Source organism: Saccoglossus kowalevskii, chromosome 16 (assembly GCF_978046115.1).
Source record: "Saccoglossus kowalevskii chromosome 16, keSacKowa6.1, whole genome shotgun sequence".
Taxonomy (NCBI): domain Eukaryota; kingdom Metazoa; phylum Hemichordata; class Enteropneusta; family Harrimaniidae; genus Saccoglossus; species Saccoglossus kowalevskii.
In genome coordinates, this window is record NC_140656.1 from 29,027,514 (window position 1) to 29,044,904 (window position 17,391).

At 35.3% G+C, this 17,391-nt stretch overlaps 1 protein-coding gene across 1 annotated transcript in view; it reads right to left on the reverse strand.

The window, feature by feature from the left end:
• Window positions 1-17,391, reverse strand: part of LOC100378506 (splicing factor, suppressor of white-apricot homolog) — a 79,842-nt gene that overhangs the window by 12,529 nt on the left and 49,922 nt on the right. The window contains exons 10-13 of the mRNA XM_085491321.1: window positions 11,438-11,665; window positions 5,372-5,551; window positions 3,138-3,279; window positions 2,514-2,633 (exon numbers count right to left, since the gene is read on the reverse strand). Coding sequence (XP_085347447.1) covers window positions 2,514-2,633; window positions 3,138-3,279; window positions 5,372-5,551; window positions 11,438-11,665 — 670 coding nt within the window. The remainder of the gene's footprint in view (window positions 1-2,513; window positions 2,634-3,137; window positions 3,280-5,371; window positions 5,552-11,437; window positions 11,666-17,391) is intronic.

Below are 17,391 nucleotides of genomic sequence, written 5' to 3' on the forward strand. Positions count from 1 at the left end.
TGAAAAAGGTAACTCTAGGTCAACCTTTGTAAACTATCTATTGTATGTTTAATATAATGTCTCTCACGCATTCATACATACAACTGCCAAATAATGAAAAGTCTGACTGTAAAATTATTGCTATTGGGAATTAGAAGATAAGACCATTCATGAAAAATAAATAAAATACCGATGCTGCAAAATTTATCTTTTATGGTATGTGTATGAAAACTTTAATAAATAAATATCAGAGATAAAAGCCATAATTGGTGGTATTTGTTGTAGTTGCACAAATGACATGTTCACAACGACATTGTTTGAAATGGCAGTGTACAAACTTCTTATTTGGAAAGTCTACCTCCTAAATTGGCATCATATACATGTATATATATATACATACTTGTACCAATGAACAAGATTCAAACACAATTGAGTGTCAATAAAATTTGCCATATACAAATGACATGATTTAACATTGAACAGAAATCAATGAAAAGACAAAGTCCTACTAGTAGAGATCAATGACAATATTGACACATTGTGGATAAATGATAAGAGCTAACTCAACCAGGCAAACAACAATGATCAGTCCAGTGGATCAATGATAAGATTTAGCACTGAGCAGTAGATCAATGATGTGCAACACTGACTAGTGGATCAATGATGAGATGTAACAATGACCAGTGGATCAATGAGATACAACACCGATCAGTAGAACAACAATGGGGGTATAACACAGACCAATGAATCAATCATGAGATGCAACACTGAGCAGTAGATCAATGTGATGTAACACTGACCAGTGGATCAATGATGAGGTTCAACACTGAGCAGTAGATCAATGAGATGTAACAATGACCAGTGGATCAATGTGATGTAACACTGACCAGTGGATCAATGGTAAGATTTAACACAGACCAGTAGATCAATGATGAGATGTAACACTGACCAGTGGATCAATGACGAGATTTAACACTGACCAGTGGATCAATGATGAGATGTAACATTGACCAGTTGATCAATGTGATGTAACACTGACCAGTCGATCAATGATGAGATGTAGCACTGACCAGTGTATGAATGATGAGATGTAACATTGACCAGTTGATCAATGACGAGATGTAACACTGACCAGTGGATGAATGACGAGATGTAACACTGACCAGTGGATGAATGACGAGATCTAACACTGACCAGTGGATGAATGATGAGATTTAACATTGACCAGTCGATTGATGAGATTTAACATTGACCAGTCGATCAATAAGATGTAACACTGACCAGTAGATGAATGATAAGATGTAACATTGGTCAGTTGATCAATGATGAGATGTAACACTGACCAGTCGATTAATGATGAGATGTAACACTGACCAGTGGATCAATGAGGAGATACAACACTGTACAGTGGATCAATGATGAGGTGCAACACAGACCAGTAGGTCTGTGGCTGTCTATCGCACACATTCGATCAGGTCCAAAAATAACTGTGAGCACTGTGATTGTGTAATGGTAGCACAAGTAAGAGACTATGGTAGACTGTAATACGTTGTTTATTTCGGAAGGGAAGTCTGGCATCAAAGTACAATCCACCCTAAACATGTACTAAAACACCCATTATATAGGTTAATATGATTACACCGCGGATTATAAAATTAGGGGGGGGGGAACACTATAATTGGTGTGCCATGTGAGAAGGTCACTACAGAATAAACATTTCGGCTTAATCCGCTACAAAGTTGCGATTTCTCTTGCGTTCGCTGTGATAAAGGCATGTTTGTGAACATTACGTAAATGGCTAACAATAAATTGATTTGTGCTTCTTTGTCATAGGAATACATGTATAGTGAGGTGAAATGAAGCATGAAACGGCTTCTAACAGACATAACTCAGAGAATAATGCTTGGAATCGAATGAAATGAAAACAAACAAATACAGAAAATGATTGTCTATCGATACAAACTAAATACGAATGAAAAATAATAACTATAATTAAACAACAACAAATATAATTGAATCGAGAAACACACACTTGGATAAGCATCCATGATAAGATCAATGACAACATGTAACACTGACCAGTGGACCAATGATGAAATGTAACACTGACCAGTGGATCAACAATGAGATGTAACACTGGCCAGTGGATCAGTGACAAGATGTAACACTGACCAGGAGATCAATGAGATGTAACACTGACCAGTAGATCAATGACGAGAGGTAACACTGACCAGGAGATCAATGACGAGATGTAACACTGACCAGTGGATCAATGAGGAGATACAACACTGAACAGTGGATCAATGATGAGGTGCAACACAGACCAGTAGATCAATGACAACGTGTAACACTGACCAGTGGATCAACAATGAGATGTAACACTGGCCAGTGGATCAGTGACAAGATGTTACACTGACCAGTAGATCAATGAGATGCAACACTGAGCAGTAGATCAATGAGATGTAACACTGACCAGTAGATCAACGACGAGATGTAACAGTGACCAGTAGATCAATGATAGTGTTTGGCATTACCTATGATTACTGCTACTGCTATGTTTCATAACTCTGGCGGATGGTGATTTATGTCGCCGTCGTTTACGTGGCTTTGAACTACGCATTGTAGGTGATTTTGATCTTGCCCTTGGATAAAATCTGTAGAATAAGAAAAGAGAGAACATTTAATAACCTACATAAGTTAGGCTGAGAAAAAAAATATCTCCATTTCTCATTTCCGCATGCATCACTTTGAACTATGCGCCTCAGACGTTTTTTTTCCTTCTAAAGCATTCCAAAATGTGCTTGTACTCGCACTTGTCTCAAATTTGCGTCATTTTAGCTCAGTATTCAAAAAAAAAAAAAAAAATCGCCTCATTTTAAAATTTCCATGACACGAGAAACAGAATTTTTTTTCCTGGCCTTACTGATATGTTTTCATTTCATGGACGGTATATGGCTATTTATTAGATCAAAACTAACATTTAAGCTGAAATTCAGTAAGAACGTCTAACTTAATTACATAAAAAAGTTTTGTCTAAATTTGGTGTGCACTTATGATCCTACTGGAAATAAATGCCATACATCTATTTGACACTACGCTGTCAACCACTCTTACCGGTAACCTTATTTTCATTATAATTTCTTATTGAGTTTACTTACTTGTGAGAGCTTCTATAGGACCTAGGAGGAGACTTGGATCGCCTTTTGACAGGAGATAACGACCGGGAATGAGGAGAGTATCGTACAGGACTATCTATTTGTACACCGGGAGATTCACTTCGAACAGAACTTGGTGAGGAAACTAGGAGGAGGAAAAAAGAAGAAACAGTCAAATAACAATTTGGAGATTTTATTCTAAGTCCTAAGAAAAGAGTCATTGAAAAAACAACGCAGAACTTTGAAATTACCTATTTGAAAAAGAAAATGTACGGTACCCCAAACTGTTTTTAAGTGATGAACCATAGTTGTAGATATTTTTATGTTATTATTCTCAATTCAAAAAGACCACCTCAGTCGGGCTTAAAACAATGAGGAAATTATAAAGTCATTGTTTCCATGGAAACAAGCTTGATGCCATCAACCCCTTATTTCCTCTGTCGTTTATTTGAAATCTTTCACACAGTAAAATATCTAAAGTTTGTACTAAGTATTAAAACCATGTGCCACATAGATACATAGAATAATTCCCAGGATACTGACACCATGAAAGGAGACAACCACCTAATGAGTGCAGTCTGAACACTAATTTTCACAGCTGTTTATACATGTTAATCTGTCTGTTGTTTTCAGCTCCTGTCAAAATAGGGATTTGGAAATAGATACTTGTGTCACAAAAATCTGGCCCAGGCACATTAGTTATTAAAATATTCATCAATTCATGAGGCATTATTTTGTGAAATATTTTGTAAAATGTTGCCTTGGATCATAGGTTTATGCCTGCCTGGACAAACATCAGTAATGAGAATTGGGAAATAAATTTAGAATGATGAATAAATGACCTTTTGTAGTACTGATTTGTCACACATGCATGAAATGGACATCTGTTCGACATGCACATCTAATTATCAACACAGCAGGAAGAATGCTGATAACAAACAAAACAAGTTTTGAAATTTCATCAAAACTGTCATGGTTATTAGTTCATTAACCAGTTATGCAACTGAAACAGGGTTCAATCATAGAACTTAGAAGTCTAGGGTTCAATTAATATTTATTGACAGATTTAAATGGTTGTCTGTCTTTCTTTCTCATTCAAAGTAAATTGCCTGTGTCTGTCCCACCTATACCACACCCAACAAATTGTGAATGTAATTGAGAAATGCCAAAGGGCTTGACAATTTCCAACAACGACCATTATAAACATGGGCAGCTTAAACCTTACCAGAGGTCTTTGACCTGGCACAGTTCCAGTGTACTGCAAATTGTTTAAGTTTTACTGCTAGAATGTTCGCAATTACAAGGTTTTATTGGCAATCATAAAGACAAAATTTTGCAATAGTCAATGACACTCCATGTCATAGAACAACAGAGATATTTTTACTACAAAGTACTACAAATTTCCTGATTTTGACTAATTCCTGGAAATTGCAAAACTGTGTCTCTCGCGAAATAAAAGCTATTTACAGCATCATCATACTATATTTGAACTTACAGTATTGTGAATGAACATGTGTTCTACAGATGATAAAAAAAGTTGATGTGGACGTCAATAACGGTCAATCACCTACACCAACAGCTCTGCCTATCATCTTTGATGACAGCGAAACTTAAAAATGTCAGAGGTAATAATGGCACAGTGGAGATAACTTAGACAGTAATAATACACACTGTTTTTATTTGTATGACCACATCTTGCAGTAAGACAGAGTGCCATTATTAACTGCGTAGACCATTTTTCAACTGCGTAGACCACTGAGCCTTTTTCACTGCACACGGTTTTTCTATTAGTATCACATACACTTAAGTGAATGACAGATATACTTATGGTCAAACAAAATGATATTTTAAAATGATAGTATATAATTAATGCAATTATTGAACACCTCTACCCCAAAATCTATTACATAAAAACACATATATGGCTATTAATATGCAAAAATTGAGAGCAATATCTCAGAGCATGTACCACGTTTTACAGTTTGTAAATAATGATTAGAATAAGAACTTCCACTGAGTAATTAACACCTGGAGAGTCAATAAGTCTTTTCTTAATTTATTTTTCAAAATCAACATGTTTTTATTTTTCAAATTGTGATTTTATTTGGTTTTTCATGAAAATAATTTGTATTCATTCGTTTCTAAAATTTTAACCCAAAACCTGAAAAAAAATCTGTGACATGCATTTCCGATGCTAGGTTTCATGAAACTTCTACGCCTAAAGCTGTTTTTCTTACCAGTGCATAATGCTGTGTTGTCTGGAGTCCCTGTAGATGTTGCAACTGCTGGAGGTTTTATCATACTTATAAACATAGCAGCCTTTTTCTTTCTTTCTAATTGTAACTGTCGCTCTCGGGATGTTTGTGCTAGTTTCTCTCTGGCTGCAGCAGCTAATTTATCTTCGAGCCTATGTTTTGCTGCAAAAAAAAACCCAACGATATGAGATAATTTATCTTGTGAAATATTACAGCGGGCGAAAAACAAATTATCATGAAAACTGCTATCTTACTATCCATTTCTCTTTGAATATTATTTGGGGTATCGAAAGTATCACTACATTAGATTGGGGTGTAAATTTGAAATTAAATTGCACGCTTGTGATTACATAATTATTGCGTACAAATGTAGAACATTCTCTATTCAATATTTTAGTAACATATTTCTTGCAATTCCTTTGCTCAAAATCTGATTGAAAATAGTTTTCGAAGAGAAGCCATCACCCACAAAATTAAAAGATTGCAAAATCAACCGTCCATGAACACAGGTTTCGCAAGCCATATTTACAACCATAATTATTAATTTTCATCCTCAATATAACACATAAGATACGTGTGTACAACAAAAAGTTGAAAAAACAAAGTGTATTCTGTATACAAATTTTACCGTTCAGCATCCCTGTGGTTGTGTCCTGGGCACCATCCATAAGGACTGAAAGCGCCAAAGTCAAAACACTGCTAAGAATGTTCTGATAGATATGGCAATATTTCAAAGGAAATTGATAGGAAGACAACAGATTTTATGATCAGTTTAATTTTTACGTGCCAACATCAGTTCTTCATTGCAGTACATTTATTTTTAATAGATTCCATGAAAAGTCAAAAAAAATTAATTCCATGTTCTCGGATATTTTAGATAGTATAATTAGATAACAAAAACTAACATCACTGTAATAGAAAACTAAAAGTGTTTTCTCCAAATAAGATTCAAACTCATTGAGTTTTGCTGAGCTTAACAAAGAACAAGATGGAACAAATTAATGTGATAACCTTTTCTTGGGTCAATTCCCCCACTTTGGCATGGCAAGGATGCTACGATATCATACCTTTCCCTGCGTCAATTCCCCCACTTCGGCATGACAAGGATGCTACGATATCATACCTTTCCCTGCGTCAATTCCCCCACTTCGGCAGGGCAAGGATGCTACGATATCATACCTTTCCCTGCGTCAATTCCCCCACTTCGGCATGGCAAGGATGCTACGATATCATATCTTTCCCTGCGTCAATTCCCCCGCTTTGGCAGGGCAAGGATGCTACGATATCATACCTTTCCCTGCGTCAATTCCCTCACTTTGGCAGGGCAAGGATGCTATATCATGCCTTTCCCTGCGTCAATTCCCCCGCTTTGGCAGGGCAAGGATGCTACAATATCATACCTTTCCCTGCTTCAATTCCCCCGCTTTGGCAGGGAAAGGATGCTATGATATCATACCTTTCCCTGCGTCAATTCCCCCACTTCGGCATGGCAAGGATGCTACGATATCATATCTTTCCCTGCGTCAATTCCCCCACTTTGGCAGGGCAAGGATGCTACGATATCATACCTTTCCCTGCGTCAATTCCCTCACTTTGGCAGGGCAAGGATGCTATATCATGCCTTTCCCTGCGTCAATTCCCCCGCTTTGGCAGGGCAAGGATGCTACAATATCATACCTTTCCCTGCTTCAATTCCCCCGCTTTGGCAGGGAAAGGATGCTATGATATCATACCTTTCCCTGCGTCAATTCCCCCACTTTGGCAGGGCAAGGATGCTACAATATCATACCTTTCCCTGCGTCAATTCCCCCACTTCGGCAGGGCAAGGATGCTACGATATCATACCTTTCCCTGCGTCAATTCCCCCACTTCGGCATGGCAAGGATGCTACAATATCATACCTTTCCCTGCATCAATTCCCCCACTTCGGCAAGGCGAGGATGCTACGATATCATACCTTTCCCTGCGTAAATTCCCCCACTTCGGCAAGGCGAGGATGCTACGATATCATACCTTTCCCTGCATCAATTCCCCCACTTTGGCAAGGCAAGGATGCTACAATATCATACTTTTCCCTGCGTCAATTCCCCCACTTCGGCAGGGCAAGGATGCTATGATATCATACCTTTCCCTGCGTCAATTCCCCCGCTTCGGCAGGGAAAGGATGCTATGATATCATACTTTTCCCTGAGTCAATTCGCCCACTTCGGTAAGGCAAGGATGTTACGATATCACACCTTTCCCTGCGTCAATCCCCCCCCCCCCTCGGCAGGGAAAGAATGCTATGATATCATACCTTTCCCTGCATCAATTCCCTCGCTTCGGCAGGGCAAGAAGGCTATGATATCATACCTTTCCCTGAGTCAATTCCCTCGCTTCGGCAAGGCAAGGATGCTATGATATCATACCTTTCCCTGCGTCAATTCCTCTACATCGGCAGGGCAAGGATGATACAATATCATGCCTTTCCTTGCGTCAATTCCCGCGCTTTGGCAGGGCAAGGTTGCTACGATATCATGCCTTTCCCTGTGTCAATTCCCTCGCTTTGGCAGGGCAAGGATGCTACAATATTATACCTTTCCCTGCATCAATTCCCTCGCTTTGCAGGGCAAGGATGCTACAATATTATACCTTTCCCTGCGTCAATTCCCCCACTTCGGCAGGGCAAGGATGCTATGATATCATATTATGGGTATCCTATACAAATTGAACAATGTGACATTTATTTTTTTTGTGTTAACACTTTCTTGCATGGCTTTAAGTACCTACTAAACCCGGGACAATGCAACATCGCCATGGAACTGCTAACTCTTAAAACATGAAGCCCACCCAGCTACATGCATGTATGAATTGAGCCGTGTTGGCTGTCTTGTGTCATGAGACTGCACCATAAATCATCATTTCATTGCTTCACTTTGATGTACCGATGATATAAACATCTTTAAAATTAGTCAATAGTGATGACCTAAAAATCGTTCATTTCACAAGCTGTAAACGTGTTTATATGTGCAAATCTCTGGCACACAGTGAAAAGCAGTGGTGTTACCAAATTTTTTTTATTAGAAGCGTACCTCTGGTAGAAGCACATTAATTAATGCATTATTGTATACTGTAAAATACTTTTTTTTTAGCTGGAATAAATTTTCGCTGAAATTACTTTTGGGTGTTCAGTATGGAATTTATTTTCACTGATTTTTGAAGAGTTGAATGTAAAATATATTTGCTTGATATTACTTTCACTGAATTATTCATTCAGTGAAAATACTGAAAATTAATTTCAAGCGTAAATAAGTATTTGACAGTTATTCAAATATGACTTGACAATATAGAAAACTCTGTCCTTCGTGTCAGTGTACCGGGTATGCACTACTAATAAAGAAAATAAGGTGCACACTTTCTTGGAAATTCAAAATTTATCTTTATGTACTGCCTAACTTAGAGGAGAAAGGCATTTCCAAAAAATTGATTCAGACATGTAGTATACAAAAAAGGGGGAGCATTTCTCTCATTGTTAACATATATTTTATTTCTTCATCGCATTGACATGTTGCCTACCTTCAGTATGACAAGGTGACATTTTTTTCAGCAACCAGACCTTACAGTCATTACTGCAACCAGCCCCTGGATTATTTGACCATAAATCCTACATTTTAATGCTGTCTGAATTTCTTATCTTTTACTTTCAGATGATTTATTATGGAGTTGCATAGGTTATGAATTAATGTGTCATTGTAACTTCTCAAACAGAAATTCAAAACAAATGACACTAGGGTTTAGCAGATTTGTCATTTCCGAACATTTCAGCTATCATCAGACAACACTGTTTCCAATGCCTCCTTCAATAGACTTTAAACTTTAAACTCTACAAAACAACAACAACCCTCTTATTTCACAAATGCATTAATTAAATCTATAGCTATGATGACTCTTCCTTGAAAACATACGAACAGATCACTGGGTTGGTATGCAGCAATACAGAGACATGTAAGCCAGGCTGAGAAGCATTACAACAAAATCTATTGCCGACCACAAATATCTAACTTGGGAAATTCTATAGTTGTTAACAGCATAAATCTGAGTACAGTTTGCCCTGTCTTCGAACATGCCGTTTTAGGTTTAGGAGACCTACATGTAGGTATCTATGCAAGTCGGGAAAGATACATGTAGCAGAGGCTACAATGACCGGAAATGTCGCCTGGCAGAAAATAAAATTAATTTATGTTTGGCAGTACCTCAGTTCTATTGAACAGTATACATGTAATTATATATCATAGCATGCAACAAAAAACAATATCAGTGTTTACTATGCGACTTGTTGACGATGCTAATTCCTTCAAGAGATTTTGTACACACAACGTACTATAACCTCCATGTCAAAGGTATGGCTGTCCCACATAACATTTTTTTTTAAATAAAGACTGATTTATGTGAACCAATTGTTTTTGTTTACTTTTAAACCCAGATTTTGAAACACGTTACATTTATGAGCTTCTTGGGAAGAACTATATAGCGGTAGAATTCTGTGAATGAATTCAGGGCAACAGTTCATCCCCAGGCGTTTAAATTAAATCACCGTAACAAGTCTAGACTGGACAAAAACTGAAGTGTTTTGCAAATTTGCAAGCCATCTTGCTAACTGACTGTTAGAACAATTTATAGAATGGCTGTAACCATCGTGATCTAAACAAGCAGCCTCTCGGCTGAGATAGCTCCGCTGTTAGTAATGCACATTTCAACTAAAGAACAGAAGATATCATTAGAAAATGAACAATATGCATAGTATCTATGCAATGGGACTTGCCGTTTTCAACAAGAATTCAAAAATATCATTTTTCACCATAAATGATTGTGGTTTTTAACAAGAAGAAAATATCACTTTTTACCAAAAATGACAAAAATATTCACCAAAATTAGAGAATTGAAGATATCATTACAAAATGAACAAATCTGAAAGAGGTCTACATGTAGTACCAATATATATAATATCAAAGCAATTGGACTTGCGGTTTTTAACAAGAAGTTGAAAATATCACTTTTTACCAAAAATGACAAAAATATTCACCAAAATTAGAGAATTGAAGATATCATCATGAAATGAACAAATCTGAGAGAGGTCTACCCAAGGTACATATACACGAAGTATCAAAGCATTCAGGCTTGTAGTTTTCAAGAAGAAGTCTGAAAAGTAAAACATTGACACGGACGACGACGACGACGACGACGCCGGACAATCACTCATATGATAAGCTCCGCTCGACAAAGTCGACAGCGGAGCTAAAAAATCATCAATATCTATAAATGCTTTAAAAATCTTGATGTGAGTGTTTTGAGATATTTTTCAGTAATCAGCCAGTTAAGTAACAAGGCACTGGGTATGTCACTACAATGTATGTCTCATCCCCCTTCTTTCAATATACATGTATGAAATGTCTGCATTCATATGCTCCTTTTTGTATGTACAAGTTCTGGCACAACATGCATGAGTATTTATGTATATATTGACAAAATTTAAAACCGAATGATTAGATTGGAACATAGCACAGACTAACTTTTGTTAATGTGCCTGAACACTAATGACTGTGAATTTGAAATACAAGCAAAATTGTGCGAAAAAAAGATGAAAATTGCTGATTTTAGTCAAACTAAATGGCTGCATGTCAGTCATATTGTAAAGAATCAACTTCCATCTTCTTGAAATAATATATTGCCTCTGCACCAGGCCTGAAAGAACTTAGTAATTGTTTCCCCAACAGGTTTTACTAATATACACGGTTAGAACAGAATAGCATATTGCAAGAGATAATGCACTACACAAGTAGGTTTTTAGGCTAAATATGACAGCCAAACGGTCATTTAGAATCTGAATGAAAACAACAAATCTAGGGACATACCGGTATGTATACCAATATGTATCAATTATGTAGCAAGTTTAGAAAAAAATCGATCAATTAACTTCTGAGAAAATGTGACAGGTGATGGACAGACAGCACCCAATCCTTAAGCTTCAGGACTGTCCAGTCTGGTCTAATAATAATAATAACACAATACCTTGTCTAGCTTCCAACTCTTGAGCTGAGAGGGACGGTCTTTTTGGTCTCTCTTCTAAATGTATTGCTTCAGGGTTTTGAAAATTATTGTCATGTTTTGCCCTCTTCTGTTCATCATCATTTTCATCAGATCCACTACTCTCCCATCCACTAAGTAAGGCACTCCTGGTTTCTAGGAAACGCTCTTCAGGTTCTTTTTGTTTGATACAAAAACTGACCGGACCTGGAACTGAGAGAAAATAAGGCAATTATTTTATTACATACATGTGAACTGCTGCCGAGTCATGATGCAAGTCTAATGACTGAAGCACTACAATCTATTTATTTTTCTATTTTAGAAAAAGTTTGCAATTTAATTGAAAAAATCTTTTTGCAAAAGTCACTGTGACTCAGTCAATTTTTTTACTGCTACATAATTTCTTGATTTTCAGACTGGCAAAATTGATAAAACGTGCCCCTCATGACATTATAGTTTACAGTTTTTAGTGGAATTGACTGAATGAATGAATGTCCAATCACTTTTACTAAAATAAACTGTTCAGGAAAACCATTACCTCTCTATCTCCCTAGAAATTACAATATTTAACAACATTGTCAGCAGTGTTTGTTATGCCTTCGGTAACACTCATTTGCATATTGAAAGTCCCTTTATATTTGACTTTGGATATTGAATGTCAAATAAACTTATATACTGCTTAAATAATTATTTACGGCGTTCAATAGTAGAATGCGTTCAAGATTCAATAATTTATAAGTTTGAAGGCTGAATATGCTTTTAACATGTACCCACTGATATGCATATTATTCACAGAAAATGCTTTAGTCATACATGTTACATGCAAAAAGGCAAGCATTCATGACAGACAAATGCTCCAATTTGTAGAAATTTTTTATGAAAATTTATGGAAATATTGCAGGAGAAAAACCATGTAACTGATCAACATTATTTTATTTTTTTCATTATAAACACTGGCTATACATTGGCTTTATCAAAAAATGTTTGCTATCTGAAGGAGTTCTTTCTAGAAATACAACATAGCATATTTCAAATTAATCAGATAAATGTGGCATCTGTAAACTGTAAAAATACAAGCCATGCATGGCACAGTCCCTGTTAGTTATCGAATTTAAGATATATAGTTTTGTTTATAGTAATATAGCTGGAATATAAACATGTCAGGAATATGATTATGATGATTGTTTTACATTTAAATGATTGACATTTGTATCTGATCGTCAAACGAGTATTGAGAGATATTGCTCTGGAACAGCATTAATTAAAACAAAAGCAGCCATTTTGAATACATGTATAATGAATATTTAAAATTTGAACATAATCAGTCGAAGCAAGTCAGAGATATGGCACTAGAAGCACAATCATTAAAACAAAACGGCCGCCAGTCAGCCATTTTGAATCTCATCTGAAAAACAAAATGATGTGCAACAAGGTCCTATAATGTCCAACATATATACCAAGTTTGAACAAAATCCATCTGTAAATAGCCGAGAAATGCTTGATTTTGATGATTTTTTAGCACAAAAATGGCCACCATTCGGCCATTTTTAATAGGATCGTCAAACCAATATATCTGTATATCTATGACATGATGTATAATGAATATTTAAAATTTAAACATAATCAGTCACAGCAAGTCAGAGATATGCCACTAGAACCATATTTATTAAAACAAAATGGCCGCCAGTCGGCCATTTTGAATCTCATCTGAAAACAAAATTATGTGCATCAAGGTTCTATAATGTCCAACGTATATACTAAGATACAGGTTCGGATGCACGCACGCACGCACGCACGCACGGAAGCACGAATGCACAGAGGTCAAAACATAAGTCCTCGTTTCCAGACTGCGTTCGAACAGGGACTAAAAAAAAAATTGTCTCATGAAACAAAATTAAAATGTATTTTATAGTATTCCCATTAAATGAATGGGTGATAATCAAAGCTTTTCTTTCTTTTGGAGTGTGAATTCAACAAACAACAAAACAAAACAAACAGGTGAAAACAATTCTTGCAATTGAATAAAAAATAAGTCTAAAGACTAAAAGATATTCAAACTCGATCTGAAGTATAAAGGCATATCTGGATAACCGCACAACAATCTACTTTAGTGAATTATAATTACAATGAGAAACATAAGACATATTACCAGTATTAGGGCCCAAAAGATAACATTTTTGGACAATTATTTCCCCCAAAATCGATGCGGAAAATTCAAATGCACAATTTGCCAGAAACACGATCGTTTTTGTCTATTGTGAAAAAACATGATAAGTGGTGTCCCATAAGTCAATAGTGCAATCCAAGTGATTGACAGCCTCCGCTAAACACCTTTGTAGTATATGATATACATGATAAAAGTACAGGCACATGTAGACATGTCTATACTAGTCTAACCAGTTTTAATTATCATTTCTCAAATATATTTAGTTTTCACATCAATAATCATAAACAATAACAATAGAGGTTATACATTTATACTGAAAACAAAAATTTGTGTTTTTTTTAAACTATATGGCAGATTTATTGTTTTTTCCCCCATACTGAACATTTCTAGACTTGGAAATCTATTGAATATATCACACATTTGTGATAAAGAAAAAAATTTTGAATTTCGTATTTATTTAGCAAAAAAGCCAAATGATGGAAAGTTCAAAAATTTTACTTGGAATTTTATGTTGAAATCTATCCGGAATGTTAACATTGTTCATCAATAATATCATTCCAGTACACGCACACAGTAACAGATCTCAGCTAAATAATCAAAGAGGAAATTTCCATCATCTGTGTGGTCAAAGTTCAAGTGTCATTTCAATGTGGAGGTCGTTTGTTAGCACCAAAACTGTCATTGATAGTAACAGCTGAAAGGGCAATACTCTGAAACAAACAAGTGGCATGACTGAGGGAGAAGACTCCATGATTTGTGGGTTTTAGATGGATGACATAGTGGCATCTGTAGTACGAAGTACACTCATACCAAAAAGAAATGCAATGATTTTATTTTCAGTATTTTATTCCCAAAAAAAATAATTACCAACTTGCAAAAATTCACATATTTAATGAAAAGTAATGACAGAAATATAATTAAACTTTTAGGGGAATTTCTGCATAAATCATTCATTTTAAGAAATGAGCTTTCTTTGAATATAATGCCTTAACTCTCTTTTTTTTTTTCCTCTATTTTTTATGTTTTTCACTTTGCTATTATTTTAATCACTTATATATTTATTTCTGTAAACCAATAGAAAATATGTACTTCTAAGGATACAATAAAGTTATTATTATTATTATTACCATACTGAAAAATAACCAGTATGATCTATGACGACATAAACATTCTACTGCTATATATACAGTATAATTCAAAACAATACAGAAATCTATAATTTGAGAGATAGTTATATTCCTATTTTAGTCTATCAATTTTTCGATTTTGTATTTTGTCCTAGTTATGTCTATAAGCATTTTTCCATCCAGACATACAATGCTGGTATTAGTGCTAAGTTGATTTGCGACATGTGGTTGAATCTAATTATAATGTACCTTGGCCTGGTTATCACCGACATTTAGATGACCTGGTCATGTGTGGGATCATCCTGAGGTATATGTATAGACAGTCATACTGTATAAGGTTTTTTTGAAAACTGGATGTACAACATCAACAACATCAATAATAATAATTTCTATCATAGTTGTGCAGATAATAGCATTTGATCTGTTTAGGAGATTTCCTACTGAAAATATAACTCGTGTAATCCATCTCGGTAAATTGTATTATGGAATCTACGAGTAATCATAGAACAGGGTAAATCAAATGAAACGAATTATATGTGCACAAAGTATACAGATGATAATAATTTCAACCTCAACTGCATTGCTTTGCATTTTTTTCAGGAACTGTTGTGAATAGCAGCCCTGCCCTGCCCTGGGTGACAGTTAGAAATAAGTCTGTCACTATTTTAGATTTCGTTTAGTTGTTTTTTATCTTATCAAATGTCTTCATAAACAATTATTAAGAAAAAAAATAGTTTAGTTCAGCCCCAAGAGATCAGATTATTGAGGTACAATCACATCATCCTGGTAATCCTGACAAGATTTATGATCTGAACACTTGACCTTGTGATACAAGCTGAGAAAACTTGACCATGTGGTACAAGCTGACCGCTTTCTAGGTTAAATTGACAATAAATATCAATCACAGCCAGCCCAATGTGTCAGTAGGTCATGTTGACATTCATCGGGTGATTCACTGAAAACTGACTGTAATTGGTAATTGGTGTGTAGCTGGAAAAAGTGAAGCTCTTTAAAAGCTGGCTCCTAGTGGCGGGAAAGTCCAGCTCCAGCTTTATAATGAATAAAGTGCATCTTAGTGGCAGGAAATTCTGTCTCTAGTCACAGTGTAAATATTAAACTGAATTGAAATGAATTATATTTTTGTTCATGATGATATGGTTCCCATCATTAAGAAATAAAAACACAATCAAGTCTGGAAAACTCAAGTGGAAAATTTTTTTTTTCATCTTTGTTTTTGGATTGGATTTTGGTAAAAAATGAATCCCTAAAAAGTTATTCATAATATTTTCACTTTAATATAGTGAATTAGAATCTCTCCCATAATGCACTTTTCCTATCACAATCATGCTGTAATTTTCCATTTGCTACAGGATTTGATCTAAATTTTCGAAAAACAAAATTTAGACATTGCGAAATGTGACATAATTTTACTACTGTAGAATACTATATTTTCACTTGGAATTTATTTTCGCTGAAGGGATGATTCCGTGAAAATAAAATCCAGCGAATATACTTTTTTTCCTATATTTAACATTAAACTCATCAAAAATCAGTGAAAATAAATTCCATACAAAACGCCCAAAAAGCCTTTTCAGCGAAAATTAATTCCAGCAAAAATAAAGTATTCCACAGTAACTCACAAAATAAAAAGATAATGGGAAAAAACAAAAATTAGTTTTCTACACAGATGTTGGTAGGTTTTTTTTAGTCTTGCTAGACTAGGTTAGATAGATTAGACTGACTTCTACTGGGTCATCCTGACCTTTAGTCTGTACTACAAACTATCAGCTTATCTACTGATAGTGTTGATATTTATTTATATAATGGAAAATAAACTGTTAGGGGTCAGAGAGTGATACTGTTTACAAATTTATCATGGTGAAGGTCAACATGTTCTAGCAGTACAGTACAACTGGCCAAGCACACTAGAGCTTGAACTTCAAAGAGGCTTCATTACCTTGATGTCCAATGAGTTTACCTAGGTGCTCTTCAATGTTCTCTACATGCTAAGGCCATATAAATTTTGGTCTTGAAAATTGGAGCCCTCTCAGGTTCAACCCTGTAATGTTCCAATTATTATGCCTGAATTGTGTACTGTAGAATACTTTATTTTCACTTCGAATTAATTTTCGCTATTTTCGCTGAAGGAATGTTTCAGTGAGAATAAAATCCAGTGAATATATCTCTTTTCCTATATTTTACATTTAACGCATCACAAATCAGTAAAAATAAAACAAACAAACAAAACACCCAAAATGTCTATTACAGTATTATGTTATTTTAAAATTTAAAATTCAGACACAGGCCTGATTTATGATACAAGTAAGACACATTGGTCCTGTGGTAGATATTTGATAATTACAAAGAAACTAAATACAAGAACTAGTCAATTATACATCCATGTGGTACATGAGACTGAGACATGAAATATTTTGTTCTTATAGTAATATGGAGGAGACAGTGTCCTCACATGTTTAATATGAAAATGTCACTTGTATATCTTCATATTTCTGTGAGACAATTTGATTGGTGTAAAAAAAAACCATGAGGGTAATGTCTCACATGCTGTGTCTAATGTAAAATTATAGGAACACGACTCATTGGCTCTATATACTGTAGAATACTTTATTTTCGCTTGGAATGTA